This window comes from Loxodonta africana, chromosome 18 (assembly GCF_030014295.1).
Source record: "Loxodonta africana isolate mLoxAfr1 chromosome 18, mLoxAfr1.hap2, whole genome shotgun sequence".
NCBI classification, from domain to species: Eukaryota; Metazoa; Chordata; class Mammalia; order Proboscidea; family Elephantidae; genus Loxodonta; species Loxodonta africana.
Window position 1 is genome coordinate 19,851,227 of NC_087359.1, and position 22,375 is coordinate 19,873,601.

The 22,375-nt window shown below is 46.3% G+C and overlaps 1 protein-coding gene across 2 annotated transcripts in view; it reads left to right on the forward strand.

Moving 5' to 3' along the window:
- The first annotated feature begins 333 nt into the window (after nt 1-333).
- SLC39A11 (solute carrier family 39 member 11) overlaps nt 334-22,375 on the forward strand; it is a 450,990-nt gene continuing 428,948 nt past the window's right edge. For both annotated transcript variants that reach the window (XM_023556945.2, XM_003417282.4), the window contains exons 1-3: nt 334-434; nt 5,101-5,219; nt 11,619-11,657. In XM_023556945.2, the coding sequence (XP_023412713.1) occupies nt 5,112-5,219; nt 11,619-11,657 (147 nt within the window). In that variant the 5' untranslated portion in view covers nt 334-434; nt 5,101-5,111. The remainder of the gene's footprint in view (nt 435-5,100; nt 5,220-11,618; nt 11,658-22,375) is intronic.

The following is a 22,375-nucleotide window of genomic DNA, read 5'->3' on the forward strand; positions in this document are numbered from 1 at the left end:
ATCGTCTGAGGGCCACTGCCCTAGAGATTGGTGCCATGCTGCTTGGTTGCTCACCCAGGGCGTTGGCCCTGGGGCCAAAGGTGCAGTGACAGGTATCAGGTATATAGTATCAGGTATTCCACAAGATGCTCTTTCCTGCAGTGCCTGTGGCTTCGCATAAAACTGCAAAGGCTCACCTGTGCTTTGGGGCAGAATGCTCAGGGTCTCAGGGCCCTCTGTTCTGCCCGCCCGGTCTGTTCCCGAGCCTGCAGCAGGCTGTGAACCGGAGAATTTATCCTTCAGGCGGGCTCTGCCGGCGGCAGCCGGGCGGGGAGGAGCCTGGCGACTGGAGGGACACGTGTGCTGGGAGGGAAGCAGGAAGTGACTGCGGAGCGCCGGCAGTCAGCGCAGCGCGGGCTGATGGAAGTGGAGAGGGGGCTGGAGAGGGCACCGTAGTGAGTCGGCTTTCTCTCCTTCAGCGCCTGGGGTTGGGCCGGAGCCCGGGGACCGGGGCCATCAGCGCAGGAGTGTGGGACGTGGAAGGGCAGCAGCGTGGAGTGTGGAAGGGGTGCCCTGGGAGAGAGGGGGTTGGAGGAGAAGCGGGGCGGCTGAGGCAGGTGTCCGGGAGGGAGAAGGGTGCCCGAGGGGCTCCCTTCTGCCGTCTCCTGGGTGAGCTGCAGGGCGTTGACACGCCTTCCTTTCTACAGTGACTTTCCGAGGCCCTTTTCATTCATTGATGCAGGGTGGGCGTCTGGGATCCAGGACTTCTGGGGGTAGAGGTGGTTACAATGAGTCACCTCCCCACTCTCTCTGGGTAAGGGCAGGACCTCCCAGACTTAACTGGGAATCTCGTTAGAAGGCAGATTCTAATTCAGCAAATCTGGCCTGGGGACCTGCAAGTGTGCATCTTAAACATCCCCTGGGTCAGGTGGTCCGCGGATCCCACTTTGAGTAACCACTTATTAGACAACTTTTCCACCACGGTATCCACCCAAATCCATTGTTGCAGGATCCCCTTGGGAATGAGGGCATGTGTGTGCAGACTCATGAAGATCCAGGGCAGCTCAAGTGCGATTTCCCCTTTTGCAACTTCACCAGCTTCTTGGAGCTGACTTGCGAAGCAGAGCAGTAGGCTTAAAAAGGGGAGGAAAATAAATAAATAAAAGGAAATCCTGTTCCAGCTGGAAACATCTCCAGTGCTGCTGTAGGTGCCCACAGGTGGGGTTGTATTGGCACCTTTAAAAAAGCGGGCCGAGAAGGGCACTCTCTCCTGCTAACTAATCAAGGCCTGTGGTGGTAAGACCCAGGTCTGGAGGAAGTCAGAGCCCTGTTGCATGAATTAATTGCTTTCCCTGTGCCCTGGCTGGCCCTCTGTGTTCCCAAGGTGTTAGTCTACTTAGTGGAGAAAACTTTTTGTTCACTTGGGATTCCTTATCTGCCCCACCCTTCTGTCCCAGGGCAGGAGAACGCAGCCCTCAGTCTTGTAGCCCCTGCCCTTTGGAGGCTATTCCAGTTTTAGACCAGTGCTTCCGTTAACACGCCAAAGACTCACCTACAGAGTTTAACAAGAAGCAGATTCTGATTCAGCAAATCTGGGGTGGGGCCTGGGATTCTGCATTCCTAACCAGTGCTGCTGGTCCCAGGGCCCTCTTTTAGTGCCAGTACTGGGAAGGGACTCCCACTTCTTTCAACCAAAATAACCCACTGCTGTCAAGTCGATTCTGACTCATGGCAGCCCCATGTGTGTCAGAGTAGAACTGTGCTCCTTAGGGTTTTCAGTGGCTGATTTGTTTGTTTGTTTGTTTTTTAGATGAATCTTTTTTTAAATTTATTTTTAATTTTTATTGTGCTTTAAGTGAAAGTTTACAAATCCAGTCAGTCTCTCATGCAAAAATTTATATACACCTTGCTATATACTCCTTTTTTTATATACTCCTCGTTGCTCTCCCCCTAATGAGACAGCACACTCCTTCCCGCCACTCTCTGTTTTCGTGTCCATTCGGCCAGCTTCTGACCCCCTCTGCCCTCTCATCTCCCCTCCAGACAGGAGCTGCCCACGTAGTCTCGTGTGTCTAGTTGATCCAAGAAGCTCACTCTTCACCAGTATCATTTTCTATCCCATAGTCCAGTCCAGTCCCTGTCTGAAGAGTTGGCTTTGGGAATGGTTCCTGTCTTAGGGTAACAGAAGGTCTGGGGACCGTGATCTCCGGGGTCCTTCTAGTCTCAGACCATTAAGTCTGGTCTTTTTAGAAGAATTTGAGGTCTGCATCCCACTGCTCTCCTGCTCCCTCAGGGGCTCTCTGTTGTGTTCCCTGTCAGGGCAGTCCTCGGCTGTAGCCGGGCACCATCTAGTTCTTCTGGTCTCAGGCTGATGTAGTCGCTGGTTTATGTGGCCCTTTCTGTCTCTTGGACTCATAATTACCTTGTATCTTTGGTGTTCTTCATTCTCCTTTGTTCCAGGTCGGTTGAAACCAATTGATGCATCTTAGATGGCTGTGCGCTAGCGTTTAAGACCCCAGATGCCACTCTCTAACGTGGGATGCAGGATGTTTTCTTAATAGATTTTATTATTCAATGGCTGATTTTTGGGAAGCAGATCACCAGGCCTTTCTTCTGAGACACCTGTAGGTGGACTCAAACCTCCAGCTGTTTGTTTAGCAGCCAAATGCGTTAACCATTTGGACCACCGAGGAACTCCGCCCATTGAGTCCAAAAAAACACCAAACCCGACGCCATCGCGTCAGTTCTGACTCATAGTGACCTTATAGGACAGAGTAGAACTGCCCCATAGGGTTACTAAGACTGTAATCTTTACAGAAGCAGACTGCCACATCTTTCTGCTGAGGAGCAGCTGGGAAGTTCCAACTGCTGCAGTTCTGGTTAGCAGCTGAGCGTAACCACTGCACCACCAGGGTTCCTTACTCCTTTGAGTAGCGAGGATTTAAAACAGCAAATGGAAAGAACCTTCTACGGGGGAGCGCTGGGCTTGAATTGCCAATGATAAATGTGGTACCTGTTGGGTTTGAAAGGATGTGCAGACCTCGGTCCTCCTTCTGTGCCCCTTTGTCTTATTTCTCAGGTGCTTGGGTGTGAAGGGGGCAGGTTGAGGAGAGTTTCCTTACCAACTAACCACCAGGAACACCCACCAGCTCTCTTCTGTTCTCTGTCCACAAAATTCACTTTTGAGTCTGGCCCGTTGGCTTATGTAAATGGTTTGCTCTGTTCTGTAGCTGTTAAAAGGTACATTCCCTACTGAAAAGAAGAAAAAAAAAAAAAAAAGGATGTTTTTTGTTATAACCTGTCTTGGATGATAAGTGGTAAGAGAATGATAGCTATGGGCCTTTCTTTGTAGAGTGCTTAGTAAATACTGTTTGAAATTTTATCCCTAAGCAGCTAGAAGTAGACAACTGGTATAATGATCTAGATGCCTTAGTTTAAGAAACAAATACAAAACCTTCTTTTGAGTTCCATTCAGACTATGGGGGTATGTTTGAACCCATAGGTGCTATTTTTCTTAGGGGTTTCCTGACCCTGGTGCCAAGCCTGGCCTCATCTGGGTTTACCTGGGCTCATCTGGGTTTGTCCAGGCTTACCTGGGCTTGCCTGGACTCCTGGCCTTCCTAGGTCTGAATCCTGGCTGTGCTGCTGAGCCCTTTGGCATATGGGACCCGGCCACCCTCTGCCACAGTTTCCTTCCAGGGTCAGGAGGGAGAGGCTGTATCTCCAGCCGTTGATCTGCAGGCCAAGGACTACACCGGAACCTGGCAGGGCTGAGCCTGGTAGGGTCGTGTCCAGCTCTGTGGGTGCTGGAAGGCCAGTGGGGAGCTGAATGAGGCCTTTGAGATGAGGCCCTGAGCCCTGATGTTTGTGTACTAGAACACAAGGCTTTTCAACAAATGGGTTCCTCCACCTTGTAACTTTCCACAGCGAGAGGTCTGACTCCCTGACTCTTCTGAGCTAGGATTTTAAGCAGGTTAAAGTCTAGGGGAGGCTGCCTGAGTGGAAACACGAGGGAACAGTACTTCCCTTTCTTCCCCTGGTGGGCGGTGGTGTGACTCCAGGGTCAGCAGCACTGAGCTAAGTCGACCAGGGGCAGTGCCATTTTTGGGTCTGTCTCTTTGTCCTTGCTGAGTGTCCCATCAAGGTAAGCTGGCTCTTTTCAATTCAACAAGTATTTTTTGGGTACCCCAAAGCCCTATTTTGGAGGAGTGCCAAGTATGAAAAAGCATTGTCCATGTTTTTAAGCAACCAATGATATGAAAGATGAAGGCAAGTCTGCACAAAAAACCACCAAAGATGTGTTCTAGAACAGGGACCGGGATGGGTCAGGGAAGCCTTCATGAAGGTGCTAGCAAGTGGGTTGCAGAGGTGTGCTGGGGTCTGATGGCTGGAAATTTGAAGGAAGGCGTTCAGGACAGAGACACAGGATGTCTGGGGCTTCTTGAAGGAGCCGCAGGTCATTTGGTTGAGCTGGAGGATGGTGACCACACAGGGCGTAGTGGGGCGAGGGGCTTGAAGAGTGGGGAGGGTACTGACGGTCAGTACCTGGAGTTTATCCTTTGTAGTCACAGGGAGGGGCCATGGGGAACTGTTGAAAGTTGCATCAGGAATTCAATGGAAGAGCTTCAGGAGAGAACCTGAGCCAATCACCTGTCTTCAGAGGCCACAGAGCACACAGACTATGGTCAGGGCAGGTGGGGCAGGCAGAATGTGCGAGAAGGCTGCTGTCAGACCCTCCTGTGTGCCTTTTCTCCAGGCAGGATAGTTCCCGTTCTTTGAGGTGTTTCTCTTTGGAACCATTTTCCAATGTTGTAACCTCTTTCCTGGGCTTCGCTGGCATCTTCCCAGTGTCCCATACCTCTGCTTTGAGACTTAGTTGATTTCCCATACCTGGGGGGACCGGGATGAAGAAACCAGGGGTAGATGCCTGTGTGCTGGGACGTTGAGGAATGTTGGAATGGTGGCAGGGAGGTGCCTGCCATGGAGCCTTGGTGCTGACTTGTGGGCTCCACTGAACCAGATACAGGCCAGCTCGGGTGGAAGGTGCTAGAACTTGTCAGAGTATGTGTGTGCCACTGAAACAGACCACCCATGGCTGACCCTATCTCCTTCTGATTCCAGCTGTATCCAGTATGCTCCAAGGCCACAGCTCTGTGTTCCAGGCCTTGCTGGGAACCTTCTTCACCTGGGGCATGACTGCTGCAGGGGCGGCTCTCGTGTTCATATTCTCTAGGGGACAGGTGAGTTGACCGGCTTGGGTTCTGGAAGTTCGCGAGGATTCTTGGTGAGCTCCGAGGTGATTCCATGCCCGAAGGCAGGATTGAATTGCAGACTCTAATGCCACTGGCCACTTGCCAGTTGTGTGTGCATTGCTGTTTTTCAGCGGTCGGTCGTCTCATTTTTCCCCTTCTCCCTGCCCAGGCTGGGAGAACGGGGTTCTGCTCGCAGCAGACACACTTTTTACCCTGTCTGCTTTCCCCCTCATGATTCTGGAGACCTAACTGAAAGGGCATCGGAAGTGAGGAGCCCAGTTATATAGCCTCTTTTGCCCATGACCTGGTTTCTATTTTCCATGGCATTTCTTTCAGGCCCGGAACAGAGGTGACAACGTGCACATCTGAAAAAGAACATTCGGTGTTGTCTGTAACTGTCCTCTCCTGTGGCCTTGAGTGGGCTGGGATGATTGAAAAGACGTGAGGGGAAAGGAAGAGTATCTGTTCACTTTTCTCTCTTACCCCGTCTCCAGGGCTTTCCGTTTCCCCCTTTGGGGTGGATATACCCAGCCTGCTACCCAGCCAGCCCCGACATTCCCCCACTGGCCCACCCACCCTGTTTACATATCCTCCACTCTTTCCTCAGGAACCCCCCAGCACCCTCGCTCACCCCAGGTACTCACAACCCCACATGCCCGCATGCCTTTCCAACACCTCCCTCACGTGTCTCTTACCCACACCTCACACCTCATACCCTTGTACCCTATATGCCCCTCCCCACCCCACATCGCCACACACACACCCACATATGCCCCCCCACATCCCCACACCCCCACACACCCTCTTGTGCACCCATGCAGCCACTCCCCCGCATCCCTTCCTCACATTCATACTCCTTACACGTACTCTCCGCATACCTCCACAACTCCCTACAATCTCCATAACCCCCACCAATGACCACACCCCACACCCTCACACACAATCCCACCCCCATATCCTCCCATGTACTGACGCAACCACCTTCCACTCCTCCAGCCCCCTACAACTCCTCCACACCCACCCACACCTGCACAGCCCCCTACAGCTCCCCCACACCCACCTATACCCCCACAACCCCCCCACACCCACCCACACCCTCCATAAAACCAAAAAAAAAAAACCCAAACCCACTGCCCTCGAGTGGATTCCAACTCATAGCGACCTTATAGGACGGAGTAGAACTGCCCCATAGAGTTTCCAAGGAGAGCCTGGTGAATTCAAACTGCCGACCTCTTGGTTAGCAGCCATAGTACTTAACCACTACTCCACCAGGGTTTCCACACCCTCCATAGCTTCCTACAACGCCCCCAACACATACTGCATCTATATCCCACCACCTCCCCACACCCATATACTGCGCATATACAACCCCTACCCCCCTCTACACACACATGTTCACATTTTCCTCTCCTCACAGACTTGAAATCCTATTATTTTCTGCAGCCCTTAACCCCCTGAGTCTATAGGCCCAGAGAGATGATCGCTGGCTTACTAGAGGAAAGTCCCTGTTTTGTTCAGACTGCAGCCTAGAAATTGCAGGAGTGGTAAATGAGTGCTCTGTGTAGATTTATTTAAATGTGCTGTGAGACAGATCCAGGAACTGGAACACATCGAGCAAGTTGGCAAGCCGGGCCCTCTGTGTTAGCCACAACAGAGACCGGTAAAGCAGGCCCTGAGCTCACCGATGTCGCCCTGACTTCCCCACAGCACCACCTGCCTCCTGTGTGGGAGGTCTGAGCCTCCCGGAGACTTGGAGACACACAACCCTTGAATCCCAAGTTCTTGTGGACAGGGAGGGGAAGCTTTCGAAACCTAGTCCCTGCACAAGAGACACGGGCTGTTACCTAACTTTCCCCCTTCTCATGAAGTCTCTCTAGGTTTTCTGGGTCCTTTCCTGCCCTTCTGCCAGATCCTGAGCAGAGCAGCCTCTGCTCGCATCCTTACTGGTTTCTTTTGGGGGCCCTGGTGGCACAGTGGTTAAGAGCTACAGCTGCTAACCAAAAGGTCGGCAGTTCAAATCCACCAGCTGCTCCTTGGAAACCCTATGGAGCAGTTCTACCCTGTCCTGTTGGATCGATATGAGTCGAAATCGACTCAACTCAACTTGACAGCAATGGCTTTGGTTTTTGGTTTCTTCTGCACTGAGGAGCAAAATCTGAGCAAAAGCCTCAGCAATAGCCAAGGCTGAGCTGGCCGTTCAGATGTGAGTTAAATGCAGCACTCTAGTGAGTGGGAGTCAGTAGCGTCATGGAGCTGCTGGCCGGTGCCATGGGGCTCTTCAGAAGGCAGAGGTTATAGGTTACTGTGGAGGTGCCCTCCTGTCCTTGGCACTTCAGAGCCCTGAATTTGCCTCACGTTTAGTATAGTCACCTGGAGTCCCTGGGTGGAGCAAACAGTTAACGTGCTTAGCTGCTAACCAAAAGATTGGAGGTTCGGGTCCACCGAAAGACACCTCAGAAGAAAGGCCTGGTGATCTACTTCCAGAAAATTAGCCAGTGAAAATCCTATGGGGCGCAGTTCTACTTTGACACACACGAGGTCGCCATGAGTTGGAGTGAACTCATGGCAACTGGTTTGGTGTTTTTGCTTCAGTGTAATCAACAGGTCAGCAAGAGCAGTTGTGCAGACCTTTCTCTATCTGGAGGCATGTAGGTAGTTCTCAGGACCACCTGCGTGTTTGGTGATTTGTCAGAAGGACACGTGGCACTCAGCGTATAGCTGTCCTCACAGCTAAGGTTTCTTACAGCGAAAGGACTGATTGGATCAGCAAGGGGAAAGGACAGATGGGGTCTAGAGAAATCTGTGCACAGGTGTCTGCAGCTCTTTCCCTCCTGTGAGAGGGCACACCAAGCATGCTCTTTTCGCAGCAGCAAAGAGTGCGGTAACACGTGGGTGATGTTTCTGCCTGGGGAAGCTCATTAGGGATGTGCCACCCAAGGCCTTTGCTGGGAGGTGGTCATGTAGGCATAGCACATATCAAAATTCCAGACTTTCAGGTGTTCAGGGAAACAGGTGTTGTGCCTAGGCACAGTGAGCTCTCCTTATCAGTTAGGGAATGGTTCAAGAGCCAAGTTCCCAGAAGCCAGCCAAGAGCCGACCCTGCAGGCAGGACCTCCTCAAGATAGCAGCCTTAGGCCTGCTGTGTTAACTCTTTCTTGCACAGGAGGTGTGTGTGATGAGGTGGGACGGGGTAGGGCATGGGGAGACAAAGGGAGCCATAGGAATGAGCCCACAGGGCTGTGCTCCATCCCGTCGAGCAAAGCTCAGTTTTCACCCCACCAGAACAGGGGCTGTAGTGAGAATGGCTTAGGATAGCAAGCACTCAACAATCTACCCTCAACTGTGTTATCAACGTTGTTTTAGTTCCACTCACAATTTATTTTCCTGATTTAAAAAATCTTATGCTAATTGTCAGAAACTTGTAATACGGAAAAGTCTAAAGAAATAAGAAAAACTTTCCTAATCTCACATTCCAAAGGGAAAACTATTAACGTATTTGTTCGAACTTTTATTCGACCCTATGTATGTATGAACATATTTATTTTCTTTACATCATGGGGATCAGATTGTACATAATGTTTTATAACTACTTTTTCTCACTTGCTATTGTAAGTATCTGCTATATCCCTAAGTGGTTTTTTTGAGGATATTGCTTAAATGGCTACATAATATCACACTGTGTAGCTGTACCACAGTTTACCTAAATATTCCCCAATTATTAGACAATTAGGTTATGTCCATTTTTTTTCTGCTCTTAGAAATAATGTTATGATGGAGATACATCTTTGAGTACTTAACCATACCTGATTAATCCCTCGAGATAAATGTCTGAAAGTGGAATAACAGAGTTATTGATTTAAAAAAATATTTAATTTTTCCCCTTTCAGGATGCAAATAAAGGCTGCTAGGGTAATTTTTATCAGAATTCTTCTTTGTATTTGTCTAGTTTGATTAGATTAGTTGCTTGGACAACTTTGTTTACATCATGGCATAGCTGAAGAAGCATGTGGTTTGTCTAGCTCACTGGAGTCAAAACCTTCCATCCATCTCATGGCCACAGAGCTGGGGAGAGGCTGCTTATGGCTGGAAGTGGTTGACTCAGTGGCTCTGGCTTCTTAGGCTTTAACATGTTCACATGAGTATAGCTTATATCCATAACTTAGGCCACGTTTTTAGAAACAACTTTTTGTTGAAGTATAAGATGCCTATAGAAAAGTACACATTTCGTAAGTGTAGAGCTTGATAAATTTTCAAGAATGTTCTTGAAACTAGTACCAGACCAAGAAACAGAATGGTAGCAGGGCCCTCCCCTGCAGCAGCCATGTCAGGCTCCCTGCTAATTAGTACCCTTCATTGCTTAACCTCCTCACAGAGCCCAAACTTCCCCCAGCACCCAACCTCCCCCCACCGCCCAACCTCCCCCACCACCCAACCTCCCTCCACCACCCAACCTCCCCCTACCACCCAACCTCTCCCCACCACCCAACCTCCCCAACCACCTAACCTCTCCCCACCACCCAGCCTCCCCCCATCACCCATCCTCCCCTACTGCCCAAACTTCCCCCAGCACCCAACCTCCCCCCAGCACCCAACCTCCCCCAGCACCCATCCTCCCCCATCACCCGTCCTGCCCTATTGCCCAGCCTCCCTCCGCCACCCAGCCTCCCTCCACGACCCATCCTCCCCTCACCTCCCAGCCCCCCATCACCCATCTTCCCCTACTGCCCAAACTTCCCCCAGCACCCAACCTCCCCCCAGCACCCAACCTCCCCCCAGCACCCATCCTCCCCCCATCATCCATCCTGCCCTACTGCCCAGCCTCCCTCCACCACCCAGCCTCCTTCCACCACCCAGCCTCCCTCCACCACCCAACTTCCCCTCACCACCCAACCTCCCCCCACCACCCAACCTTCTCCCACCACCCAATCTCCGCCCGCCACCCAGCCTCCCTCCTTCCCTACCCTGCTCCCCCAACCTTCCCCCATCACCCGTCTTATCCGCCAACCTCTCCCTGACTGCTCAGCTGCCTTCCGCTCCCCAACTTCCACTCCAAGGATAATGACTCTTCTCATCTCTGACAACAGTGATTACAGGCAGTCCCCAGGTTACAAATATCTGACTTACGTACAGCCCATAAAGTCTATTTTATTAAAAATTTGAGGCACACGCAATGGTTCGTAATAATGATGTGCATCTAAACATTATTACTGTTATTATTGTACTATTAAGGAAACCCTGGTGGCACAGCGGTTAAGAGCTACAGCTGCTAACCAGAAGGTCGGCAGTTCAAATCCACTAGGCACTCCTTGGAAACCCTATGGGGCAGTTCTACTCTGTCCTTTAGGGTCGCTATGAATTGGAATTGACTCGATGGCAGTGGGTTTTTTGGGGGGGGTTTATTATGTTAAAGATGTTTTAGTGTATCTGGAAGTGTTTATGTAATGTTTTTTATGCATATACAGGTACACTATACACTATATGCTAAGACAAATATTTGACGAACTGATGTTAGACTCGAACCGTACCTGTTGCTACTTTCGTACAAATTCGATATAAAGGTAGATTTAGGAATGGAACTTGCTTGTAACCCAGGGACTGCCTGTAGTTTTCCCTGGTTTTATACTTTATATAAATGGGCTAATTGTATAATATGTATTCTTGGGTTTGGCTTATTTCCCCCTATTCATTTTCCAGCTTACTGAATGCCCCTGCCTGTTCGTGAGATTCTTCGTATGTATAGTGTATGTGTATGTCCTTAATGCCATGTATGGATATACCGTAATTGGTGTATCCATTCCACTGTTGTTAGGCAACTGAGTACTTTCTGGTTTTGGTTCTCACCCACAGTGCTGCTGCGAACTTCTAGTCCACGTGTTTGGTGAATCCACAAGTATGCACTGCTGTTGGGCAGTCACTCAGGAGTGGCATTGCTGCATCAGGGGGTGTGCATATGTTCAGCTCTAGTTGATGCTGCAAAATAGTTTCCCAAAGTCGTTGTGCCAGTTTACACACCCACTTGCAGTGTGGGAGGGTTTTGGTTGCTTGCCAACTCTTGGTGTTTTCCATCTTTTAGGACGACTACTTGCTAAAGAGTTATAGGTATCATGTATAGGGGGAGCCTGGTAAGAGACAATGCCTGGATCAGTACAAGCCACACACCACACAGAACGAACACTGATGGGCTTGGGGATGAATGGGAGGCCCCCCTGCCCCCCCGTCCTTGTCCCATCTTATGAAGGCTTGGGCTTGGGTTTCCAGCCAGGCTCACTAACTCAGAAATGGGCCAGCCTTTATTCGAGTGACTCTCTTTGGCCTTAAGGCCTCTTCTTGTTGTAGGAAACAGCCTGTTGTCCTTCGGAAACTGAAACATGTTGTTTTCATTTGCAGAGGCAGATCTTAGATGGAAGCCTTGGCTTTGCTGCAGGGGTAAGTAGCATATGGTAGGAGATACGAGAATGGAGACACATTTATTCTGACACTTCTCTGCCCAGGCATCTCCAGTCTTTGTCTCTGTGTGACCTAGATGCATCCATGTGCTAATGACTCCGTCTTATCACCGACCCTGTTTATTTTCCAGTTTTTTAAATGGCCCTGCCTCTCTTTAGATGGGGAAGGAGGCTTCTTTGGTAGCTGCCTCAATAACAAAATGAGATGATACTTAGGAAGGGCCTAGCAAGAGCCTGATGTATAGTTGGCACTAATTATTCTCTTTGTCTCCTCTGCTCCTCTCTTAAAAGGCTTTGTAGTATAGAAATTTTCAAATGTGTTAAAAAGTGGAGATAATTATAGGATGTACCCTCAGGTACCCATTTACACGGCTTCAATCCTAATCACCATTTTGATAATCTCATTTCATCTGTCTTCCCCCAGATGTCTTCTTGGAAAATTGGGATATTTTTTAAAAGCAAACCTCAGACAACATGTAATTCCACCCGTACATTCCGTATCCACCTCTAGCTGAATGACTTGTTTTCTCTAAACAGAATCCCCATGCCATAATCACACCTTCTAAAATGAACAGTAGTTTTTTAATATAGTCTAGCACTCAGTGCATACTTAAATCTCTTCTTGCGTTTTCTAAAACTGTTTTGCTAGAATTGGGATCCAAATAAGATTTTCACATTGAATTTGTTTCTTCTGTCTTTATAGTCTCTTTTAGTTTTTAACAGTCCCCCTCTCCCTTTTTTTCCCCCATACCATTAATTTGTTAGAGAAACTGGGGCATTTGTCTGTATAAAGTCTCACGTTCTGGAATTGGCTGATTGCTTTCTTGTGGTGCTATATACCTTGTTCTTCAATCCCCTGTGTTTCCTGTAAGCTGGGAGTTAGACCTAGAATCTTGATGAACTCAGAGTTAATTGTTCAGGCATGAATACACTGTAGGTGGTGATGTGTCTTCCCATTGCCTCATCCACATCAGAAGGCATGTTATATGTGGTTTTCCCTTTTAGTTGATCACAGTTCGGTGCCTTTTGCCCTTGTTTATAGTCCTGTGATCTGGAAAAAACTGGCCTAGGCTGAGACCTCCCAGAGGTCAATTAGGGTAGCGGCCTTCAGGCTGGGGTCCATGTACCCACGAGAGTATACAAAGACTTTCCAAGTAGTACACAGGCATATGAACAAAACAAACTAAGCAAAAAACACAAACCTGTTGCTATCAAGTCAGTTTCGACTCATGACGACCCCATGTATGCAGAGTAGAACTGCATTCCATAAGGTTTTCATGGCTGTGACCTTTCTGAAGCAGATAGCCAGGACTTCCTTCCGTGGTGCCCTGCGTAGGTTTAAACCGCCAACCTGTTGATTACTAGCTGTGTGCTTAAATATTTCCACCCCCCAGAGACACCAGCCTATGGGTGAGTGCTAATAAAATCAGCTTCCAGATTCTCAGATTGCATATGCTCTTTTTCCTAAAACCGCTCAGCCTGAGGATGCCCTGGGAGCCAGTTTTCCTTTCCTACCTTCCGTTGCACGGTTGTACCTCTCCTACTTTGCAAAAGAAAGACACTGTTGCCTTGTCACCTTGCCTCTGGGTAGCAAAACCTCCACTCATTAGACAGAGGGACCCTTGAGATGTTGGTGCTGGTGTGGAGGAAGTAAAAGACCCTAACTACTGGACACCAATCCTTTAGCAATTCAGATACTGTCTCGTCCTTTGAAGGGGGACCTAATTGAATTATCTGTGGAGAGATCCTTAAAAGTAATTTTCCTTGATGGACCACTCGGGGATTTTGGGCATGTGACCTGGAAAGAGTTCAAAGAACAGTATGACAATATAACAAAACAGCTTTTTATTTCATCTCCTTATTTATTAATCACGTTTTTGCTTATGTTACAAAAAGAAAAAAAGAGAAATAAATTGATGCTCAGCTCTGTCTTATCCTGTTAATGCCTCAATATTTATCCATAGATATATAAAGGAATTGGAAAAAAAAAAAAAGCGCAAAAGAAGTTCCACCCATTAAAATATGTATTTCCAAGAATATTTTACGTTTTTCAGTTTAATAATTGTGATGCTGCACGTTATGTTTTTCTTGTTAGGAATCCATTTTCTACCACTAATAGTTGTAATGATAACTCAGCCTGGGGAATTGTTATTTAAGCATTCAGGGCTCTAGGCTCACAGGAAATGTTATGAAATTGAGATGTATATAGATATGTTTATTGCACAAAAATATGATACCGAAATCAGCAATAGATTTTTAGCGTAAGATATAAATTGCTTGAGGATAAAATTTGGGGGAAGATGAATTGAGATACAAGTCAAGGGGACAATGGAATAATAGAAAATTCTTGACTGTTGAAGAAGTGCTTGCTTGTGTATTTTTTTGCATGTGTTGAATATGACACGTAAACAGAAAAGTACGTAAGATGTATTGTGCAGCTTAGTTTATATCTATGTATGTATTTTTTTTTCTTTAAAGTGGATAATCATGGGAATCAAATCTTTATGCTATTTAGATCCTACTGAATACATTTAAAGGACTAATGTACAGTTTTATTTAAACCCATATCTATATGCCACAAGTGGCATCTTTTGCAGCTCTTTACACTTAAGATGAAAACATTTTAAATGTCAACTTAAAAATGAGTGAAGGGGTACCTGTGTTTTCCAAATTCCATAGGGGATACAAGGAGCCCTGGTTGTACAGGGGTTAAGGGCTCAGCTGTTAACCAGAAGGTAGGAGTTCCAACCCACCAGCCTCTCTGCAGGAGAAAGATGTGGCTGTCTGCTTCCATAAAGATTAAAACTCATTGCCATCGAGTCGATGCTGACTCATAGTAACGCTACAGGACAGAGTAGAACAGCCCCATAGGGTTTCCAAGGCTGTAATCTTTATGGAAGCAGACTGCCACATCTTTCTTCTGTGGGGCGGCTGGTGGGTTCCATCCGCCGGCCTTTCGGTTAGCAAGCAGCCAAACGCTTAACCGCTATGCCACCAGGGCTCCTTTCCATAAAGACTACGGCCTTGAAAACCCTGTGGGGCAGTTCTGTTCTGTCCTATAGGTCACTATGAGTCAGATTTGTCTCGATGGCAACGGGTTTTCGTGGTAGAGGATACAGAGATCCAGAATTCTGAGGAACTCTGCTCTAGGCTGTATTACTGCTTCTGACCAAGACTGTATTTAAATGGTCCCAGTCATTTGGATGTCTTAGTTTTTTTTTAGGTCAAAAGTCATTGCAAGATTTACCTAGCAAAAATAAAACAAAAAAACACAATGAAACAAGCAGACAAAAGCCAGTAGAATATAATAGTCTTCAGGACATTCGAGAATGAATTTCTGAGCAATAAAATATGTGATTTTTGAACCCCATAAGAATTTAAAGTAGTTTTACTTCTGATTTTTAAAGTAGTTAGTAGAAAAAAAATGTTCTAAAAGTTAATATATATGTATTTACCATAAAGTAAGTCATTTATTTTTCTAGATGGAGCTTGAATATGACCTAGTTACATAAAGAAACTTCTGGCAGGTCCTCAGTTACATACGAAAAACAAAAAACAAACCTGTTGCCATCAAGTTGATTCTGACTCATAGCGACCCTATAGGACAGAGTAGAAGTGCCCCATAGTTTCCAAGGAGCACCTGGTGGATCTGAACTGCCACCTGTTGGTTAGCAGCTGTAGCACTTAACCACTATGTCACCAGGGCTTCTCTCAGTAAAAGCTTGATGTGGAAGGTGGTTGGACCTCACACCTAGCCATGAAGAATCAAAACAGGATGTGGAAGGTGGTTGGATTCTGAAACTCAGGGAATTTTTTTTTTTTAATTGTACTTTAGGTGATTTACAGAACAGGCTAGCTTCTCATTAAACAGTTAGTACACATATTGTTCTATGACATTGTTTAACAACCCCACGACACGTTGGCATCCTCCCTTCTTGACCTTGGGTTCCTTATTACCAGCTTTCTTGTCCCCTCCTGCCTCCTAGTCCTTACCCCGGGCTTGTGTGCCGCTTTGGTCTCGCTTCGTTTTATGGGCCTGTCTGATCTTTGGCTGAAGTGTGAACTTCAGGAGTGACTTCATTACTGAGCTAAAAGGGAGTCCAGGGGCCATACTCTTGGGGTTTCTCCAGAAACTCAGGGAATCTTCATGGTTTTGATGACTAAAGGTGGATTCTCATAGCTGCTTCCTGACATAGCCCAGGGGGCCCGAGCTATAATAACTGCTTGTACTTATTATGGAAGATGCCACTTTGAGAACTGAGGTGCGCCTGACCCCAGCCATGGTATTTTCAGTCGCCTCATACGCATACGAAAGCCAGACAGTGAATAAGGAAGACCGAAGAAGAATTGATGCCTTTGAGCTATGTCGTTGGCGAAGAATATTGAATACAATATGAACTGCCAGAAGAATGAACAAATCTGACTTGGAAGAAGTACAGCCAGAATGCTCCTTGGAAGCGAGGATGGCGAGAATTCATCTCACATACTTTGAACATATTATCAGGGGCACCAGTCCCTGGAGAAAGACATCATGGTTGGTAGAGGGTCAGCAAAAAAAGAGGAAGATCCTCAATGAGATGCATTGACACAGTGGCTGCAATAATGGGTTCAAACACAGCAGTGATCGTGAGGGATGGCGCAGGACCGGTTAGTGTTTCATTCTGTTGTACCCGAGGTTGCCATGAGTCAGAGCCAACTCGACAGCACCTAACAACAACATCATCGTGGAAGAGTTTATATTTAATATAGGTAAGCAGTTGGCCAGTTCAGTGCTTCTCTACCGTGGGCAGTTTTGTCCCAGGTGGCACATTTGAAATGTCTGGAGACATTTTTAGTTGTCAAACTGGGTCGAAGTGTTACTGGCATTTAGTGGGTAGAGGCCAGGCATGCTGCTAAGCATCCTAAAATGCCCAGAACAGCCTCCACTACAACGAATGATCCAGCCCCAAATGTCGGTGGTGCTGAGGTTCAGAAACTCTTATTTAGAGCATTTTGATGTATCTTCTATAGTTGTTTTTGTTAGCTGCCATCAATTCGACACTTGACTCATGGTGACCCCATGCACAAGGGAACAAAATGGTGCCTGGTCCTCCGTGAACCCCCTGATTGGTTGTGGATCGAACCATTGGGATCCATAGGGTTTTCACTGGCTGAGTTTTGGAAGCAGATTGCCAGATCTTTCTTCCACTGAAACCTGTTCAGCATCATAGCAACACACTAGCCTCCACTAACAGATGGGTGGTGACTGAGCGTGAGGTTCACTGGCTGGGAATCAGAGCCCGGTCTCTCGCAGGGAAGGCGAGAATTCTACCACTGAGCCACCCATGTCCCCTCACTTCTAGACAGAGGTTGAAAGGGAGCAGGATGTGGCAGGCAGAAAACCCCATTCCCAGAGTTCTGTACCTGGACCGACTTGTATTTGCTGTGTGCTTCTCAGAACAATCTTTCAGTTTTTAAAAACAACATAGAAGAAATTTATTGTAGCGGTATAAGCTGCGTGATAAAGTACAAAAAGGAATTTTTCACAAAATAATGAATCAGTCTGTGCTTTTTCAGATTTTTAATCTGTGAGTTGTCCTTAATGTTATAAATAACCTGGACTGCCAAAAAACAATTAAAAAAAAAAATGGAATGAGTCAGATTTCACCTTTGTACTTATCGTACCTTTTATATAGTGACATTTCCGTAATTCTAGGCACTTTGGATTTGGGATTTTTGGGATTTCACTGTGACTGGATCTGCCAAGGCAGCTCAGAGAAATGACCATTTACATTTGTTTGGTGAAGTACCCATAAAACCCATTGGTGAAGTAAGTGAAGTACCCATAAAACCCGTTGGTGAAGTAGCAGGGAATAATTCACTTGTCAGGTATTCCCTCCTGAAAACTCCCTGTTTGGGGCTGTGTAGTCCTAAAGCTTGCTTGCTTGATGTTTGCCCTAGGATATGGAAACTACACCCAAGAGACTTATTCAGTTAAGGGTTTTAAGAGTCTAGAACAGATCAATAATTAAACATTAAACCCAAACCAAACAAAACCTGTTGCCATCAAGACGATTCCAACTCATAGCAACCCTATCGGACAGAGTAGAACTGCCCCCATAGGGTTTTCAAGTCTGTAAATCTTTACAGAAGCAGACTGCCACATCTTTCTCCCTCGGAGCTGCTGGTGGGTTCTAACTGCCAACCTTTTGTTTAGCAGCTGAGCACTTAACCACTGTGCCACCAGGGCTCCTTAATTGAACATTAGTGAGCATTTAAAAAAGTGCGCAAGGAAAGAGTACAAATTAATAGATAAGTACACCCTTGTCATTGTCACCTAATTGAACCTAAGAAGGTATTTTGGGTTTACCCATTTATGTAGCTTGTTCACTTGATATTTGCCATTGGATGCAGAGTCATGTCCCAGAGACTTGAGTGACAGCGGTACAAGTTAACAGAAGAGACTAGAAACAGTGCTCAGTAGGTGAAAGTACTCTTTTATTTTTTTACAGAAGATCTGAAGCAAATATGGCAAATGTTAAAGTTCGTTAAAACTGAGTTGTGGGTACCTGAGTATTTGTATTTTCTATCATGTGAATGTTTGAAATATTTCATAGTGAATGCTAAAGCAAAAAGCGATGTTTCATATGAGAATACATGTCGTAATTCGTTAGTCTGGATGTTTGCACTTGAACTCTACCGGTAAGTAAGAGGTGTTTAACTTAGAAGGATAGCAGTAAGAATCATATTGCTCGGGTGGCATTGAGGTATTCAATAGGGTACCAAAACTCTGAAAGCTTAGAAGACTTGGTAGAGGCAGGGCAGTTCTGCATAAGCTGGGACTCTCTTTTATAAGGCTGGCAGCTGGGCCATGTAAGCATTCCCGAAGGGAAAGGTTAATGAGCAATCCAACATGAGGTACTCCAGGCCTTCTAACATTTAGGGTTTGCTTTCAAATATTTCCATATTCATGTTGTATCTACTGAGAACATTCAAGAATAAAAATAAAATTATTCTCTATGAAAGAAAAAGTAATGCTTCAGAAGCTTCCACGAGTGGACTTTCATTTAAAAATTTCTTCATTTTCCTTTTCTTTAGAATTATAAAAGTAATACATGCTCATTGTTAGAAAAGACACGTAGCAATTCAGATGTGTTTAAAATTAAAAAGAAGAAGGTTTCCTTACTGCTTTACCCTGTTTCCTAGAGGTGACCACTGGTGACACGCGGGTGTGTATCCTTGCAGAATTTTTTTATGCAGAAAGTGTCAGGACAGTCAAGTGTGTCCTAGTGCTTGCTTCTTTCCAGGCTTTGCTTCTTCAGCACAGCTGTGAGATGCCTTGTATACATACCTTGAAAAGAGCAAACCTGGCCATGAGGTGGTTGACGGGGATTCCGTTGTACCTTGCACAGATGCTTCTAACATATTTTGACAGTCAGTTGTGTATACATTTACATATGTGTTGTTTGTGCCTTGAACTATATATTTAATATAATGCTGCAGTGACATGTTTTTACAATTTTATAGCTTTTACAGTTGTGTACCAAAACAAGTGTTTCTGTAAGAGGGATTCCTGGGACAAAGGACATGTGAATTTTTTTTTGTTGTTGTTGCAATATATTTCTCTATTGTTTTTTTCATTGACAGGGCCTTCAAAGTATTAATCAGTTTTTCCTTAAATGACTCCTATTGAATCCATTTGCAGTTTTTCTCCTTGGCTCCTTAAATCACTCTCCAAGTCTCCAGTAATCATTGTCTTCCTCTTCTCAGTACCTATGCCTGGCTTTGATTTTTGTCTAAGGCATGAGTTTAATAAAGAGAATTATTACCATTAAAAAAAAAAAAAAAAAAGGTCATTATTTCCTGTCAGGATCCTTTAAAACTGGGGAAGATTTTAGATTATTATAATAGTTAATAGTCATTGAGTTTTTACTAGGTACGAGGCGCTCTGCCAAGCACTTTCCCTAGATCATCGAATTTAATTTTCACAACTCTGTGAGGTGTGTACTGGGTATTGTTATTTACTTTCACTTTACAGATGAGAAGACTGAGGCCTGGAGAATATAACTTGTTGAGGATCACACAGTGAGCAGGGCCGGGATTCGAGCCCACTGACAGCAGGGCTTCCACGGTTAAACCACAGAGCCTCCTAGTTGATGTCTGATCCAGCGGTCTCTATTTACAGACAGGAAACACTTCCAGAGAGAGTAAATGACTCACCCAGAATCAAAAATCGCTGGATAGTGGCAGAACTATCCAAACCCAGATGAGAAGTCAGGGCCTGCCAGTATTTCGCTGAGTGGCTTTGGGCAAGCTCCTTAGTCTTCCTGGGCCTCAGCTGACTTTGCTGAGAACTGAGGACACTGAACTTGATGGCTCATGAAGAGCGTCTGGACTGTGCACATATAAAGGTGCGAGTTGCAGCTAAAGTTAGCATATATCTTTTTGTTCGTAAGGCAGTTGTGAGGTGTTTCAATTAAGTAGTTTTTGGTTCACCCACTCAGGAGTATGATTCAATGGCAAAACTTAAACATGTAATTAAATATCTTTTCATCCGAGAGGGAACTCAGTCATTGTTGCATAAGATGTCTAGATGAATTTGGAGGAGCTGAAGCATCTGGGGTCACCATCTTCATTTCTTGGCTTTGGTTCTAGCATATCTCCTTGGTGAGGGCTGAACTGACTAGGAATCTCTAAATCAATGCCTATTCTGTCTCAAGGAAGGAGCACTTGTGTTTGGAATAAATATGAGTACGAAACTGCAGAAGAAAAGGACAGCCCACAAATCAAGAAGCTTACTTATAGGCATGAAAAAGCAATTTAGTATCTATTACTTAATCCCATAGAGAGCTAGTTTCTTATAAAAGACATGATTTTCTTAAAGAGATTCGGGCCGAGTCTGTTTTTGTGCAGCAAGTGGTGAATAATATTTTTTCCAAATAACTTGCTCACTGTTGGAAGTTAATGATGCCCTCTAATGATGGCCTCTGAGTCTGAGGGCTGATGATGACCAGCTGTTCTCCATTTCCATGGAGGAATGGATGGAAAGAAATGGACTTAAATTGGAGCATGAGGGATTCAGGGAGGAGATTTCTACCAGGGCCAATGAAAAGGTTTATTCTAGAGAAAATACTACAGAGGGAAGAGCCAGGGCCAGGGAGCAGCTATTGAATTGGATCTTCAGAAGTCCTACCTTTATTCCTATTGACTCTACAGATCTTGGATTGTTGTTGTCGTTAGGTGCCATCGAGTCATTTTCTTCTCTGTGACCCCATGTGACAGAGTAGAACTGTCCCATAGGGTTTTCTTGGTTGTGATCTTGATGGAAGCAGATGGTCAGGTTTTTCTTGTGCAGAGCCACTGGGTGGGTTTGAACTGCCAGCCTTTCGGTTAGCAGCCAGGCACTTAACTGTTTGCGGTACCATGGCTTCTTACAGATTCTGGAATAGGAAATAATAATTGCTGTTGCTTTTTCTCCTTCCTGTTGCCTGAGAGAGAAGTCTGATATGTCCTAATGGAGATTTCACACGGAACTAAATGTGAGGTCTTTTGGACCGTGTTGAAATGGGCTGGCCCACAGATAAACAACCACAAGACATGTAGAAGGAGTATGCTGACGGGCTTTGATGAAACTTTGTCAAAGACCACTGCTCTGTTTCTCTGAGCCATGATTTTCCCCTTTAGGAAGCTGACAGAAACCAAGGACTCAGAGATGCCTCTCCAGGGATGTTGAACATGAGGGAGAATCCTAGAAAATGCTTGGACCTAGGACAGCTCCCATCTCCAGCGTCACTCAAGCTGAGCAGAACCACTTCAGACATTTCAGGGCAGTTGTCCAAAATGGCACACTTCTCTTGAATTTGTTTTTTAGAATTTGGGGTTCTGGGGCACTGGGTTTTTTGGGGGGGGCACTCTAGGGGCTTCTAGATAGATTCTACTCTCTGCATGTTTGCTAGTCTGCATCGGGATGGATTGGCCAGGGAGGTGGTGTTTCTCTATTTTAGGGCCAAGGCTGCCCTTTAGGTGGGGACTCAGTGAAGAAATGAGGAGGTGTGGCAGCACCGACTTGGTAAGACTCTGAGCTACTGCCCAAGGGGTGTCTCATTGACAAGCTAAGTGTGGCCCGGTGCATAAAGAGGTGTGAGGAAGGGTCCTTCTTTAACCATGGTTGCTTCTAGCCTTGTTCCAGGGTCTGTGGTGCAGTCATTAAGGGGCACTTGCCACTTGTGTCTCTGCTTCTTGCATGACGATGCTGAAAGGCACTGACATTTATCCAGTCTCTCATAGTTAAGGGGCTGGGACCCTTGCAGTTTATGCGATGAGACATTTTACTCGTAAAGATCTCACATGGTCAGCTTCCAGTAGGGCAACTTGTATGTCTTAGCTAAACTGAATGTTCTCAAACCATGCAGGCATGGGAGCAGTGGAGGGTGACCCAAAGGTCCTTCCTGGCCACTATACATGAGTGGTTCTTGTGGGCTCAGGGGCAGTATGATGGCAGCTCTATCCTCTGTGCTTCCCTGCATGCTGGGCTGTTTCACTGACCACCACAGGCCAGCAAGACCAGGCCCTGCCTTCCAGAGCATCCTGCCTCTCTTCTCCATGTTGGGAGGATAGCAAAGTCTTGCTGCAAGAGGAGGGGATGATGAAGTGAGGGAGGAAGAAAGGGGAAACGGAAGAAAAACACTTCAGAAAGGAGACAGATTATTATTATTACTG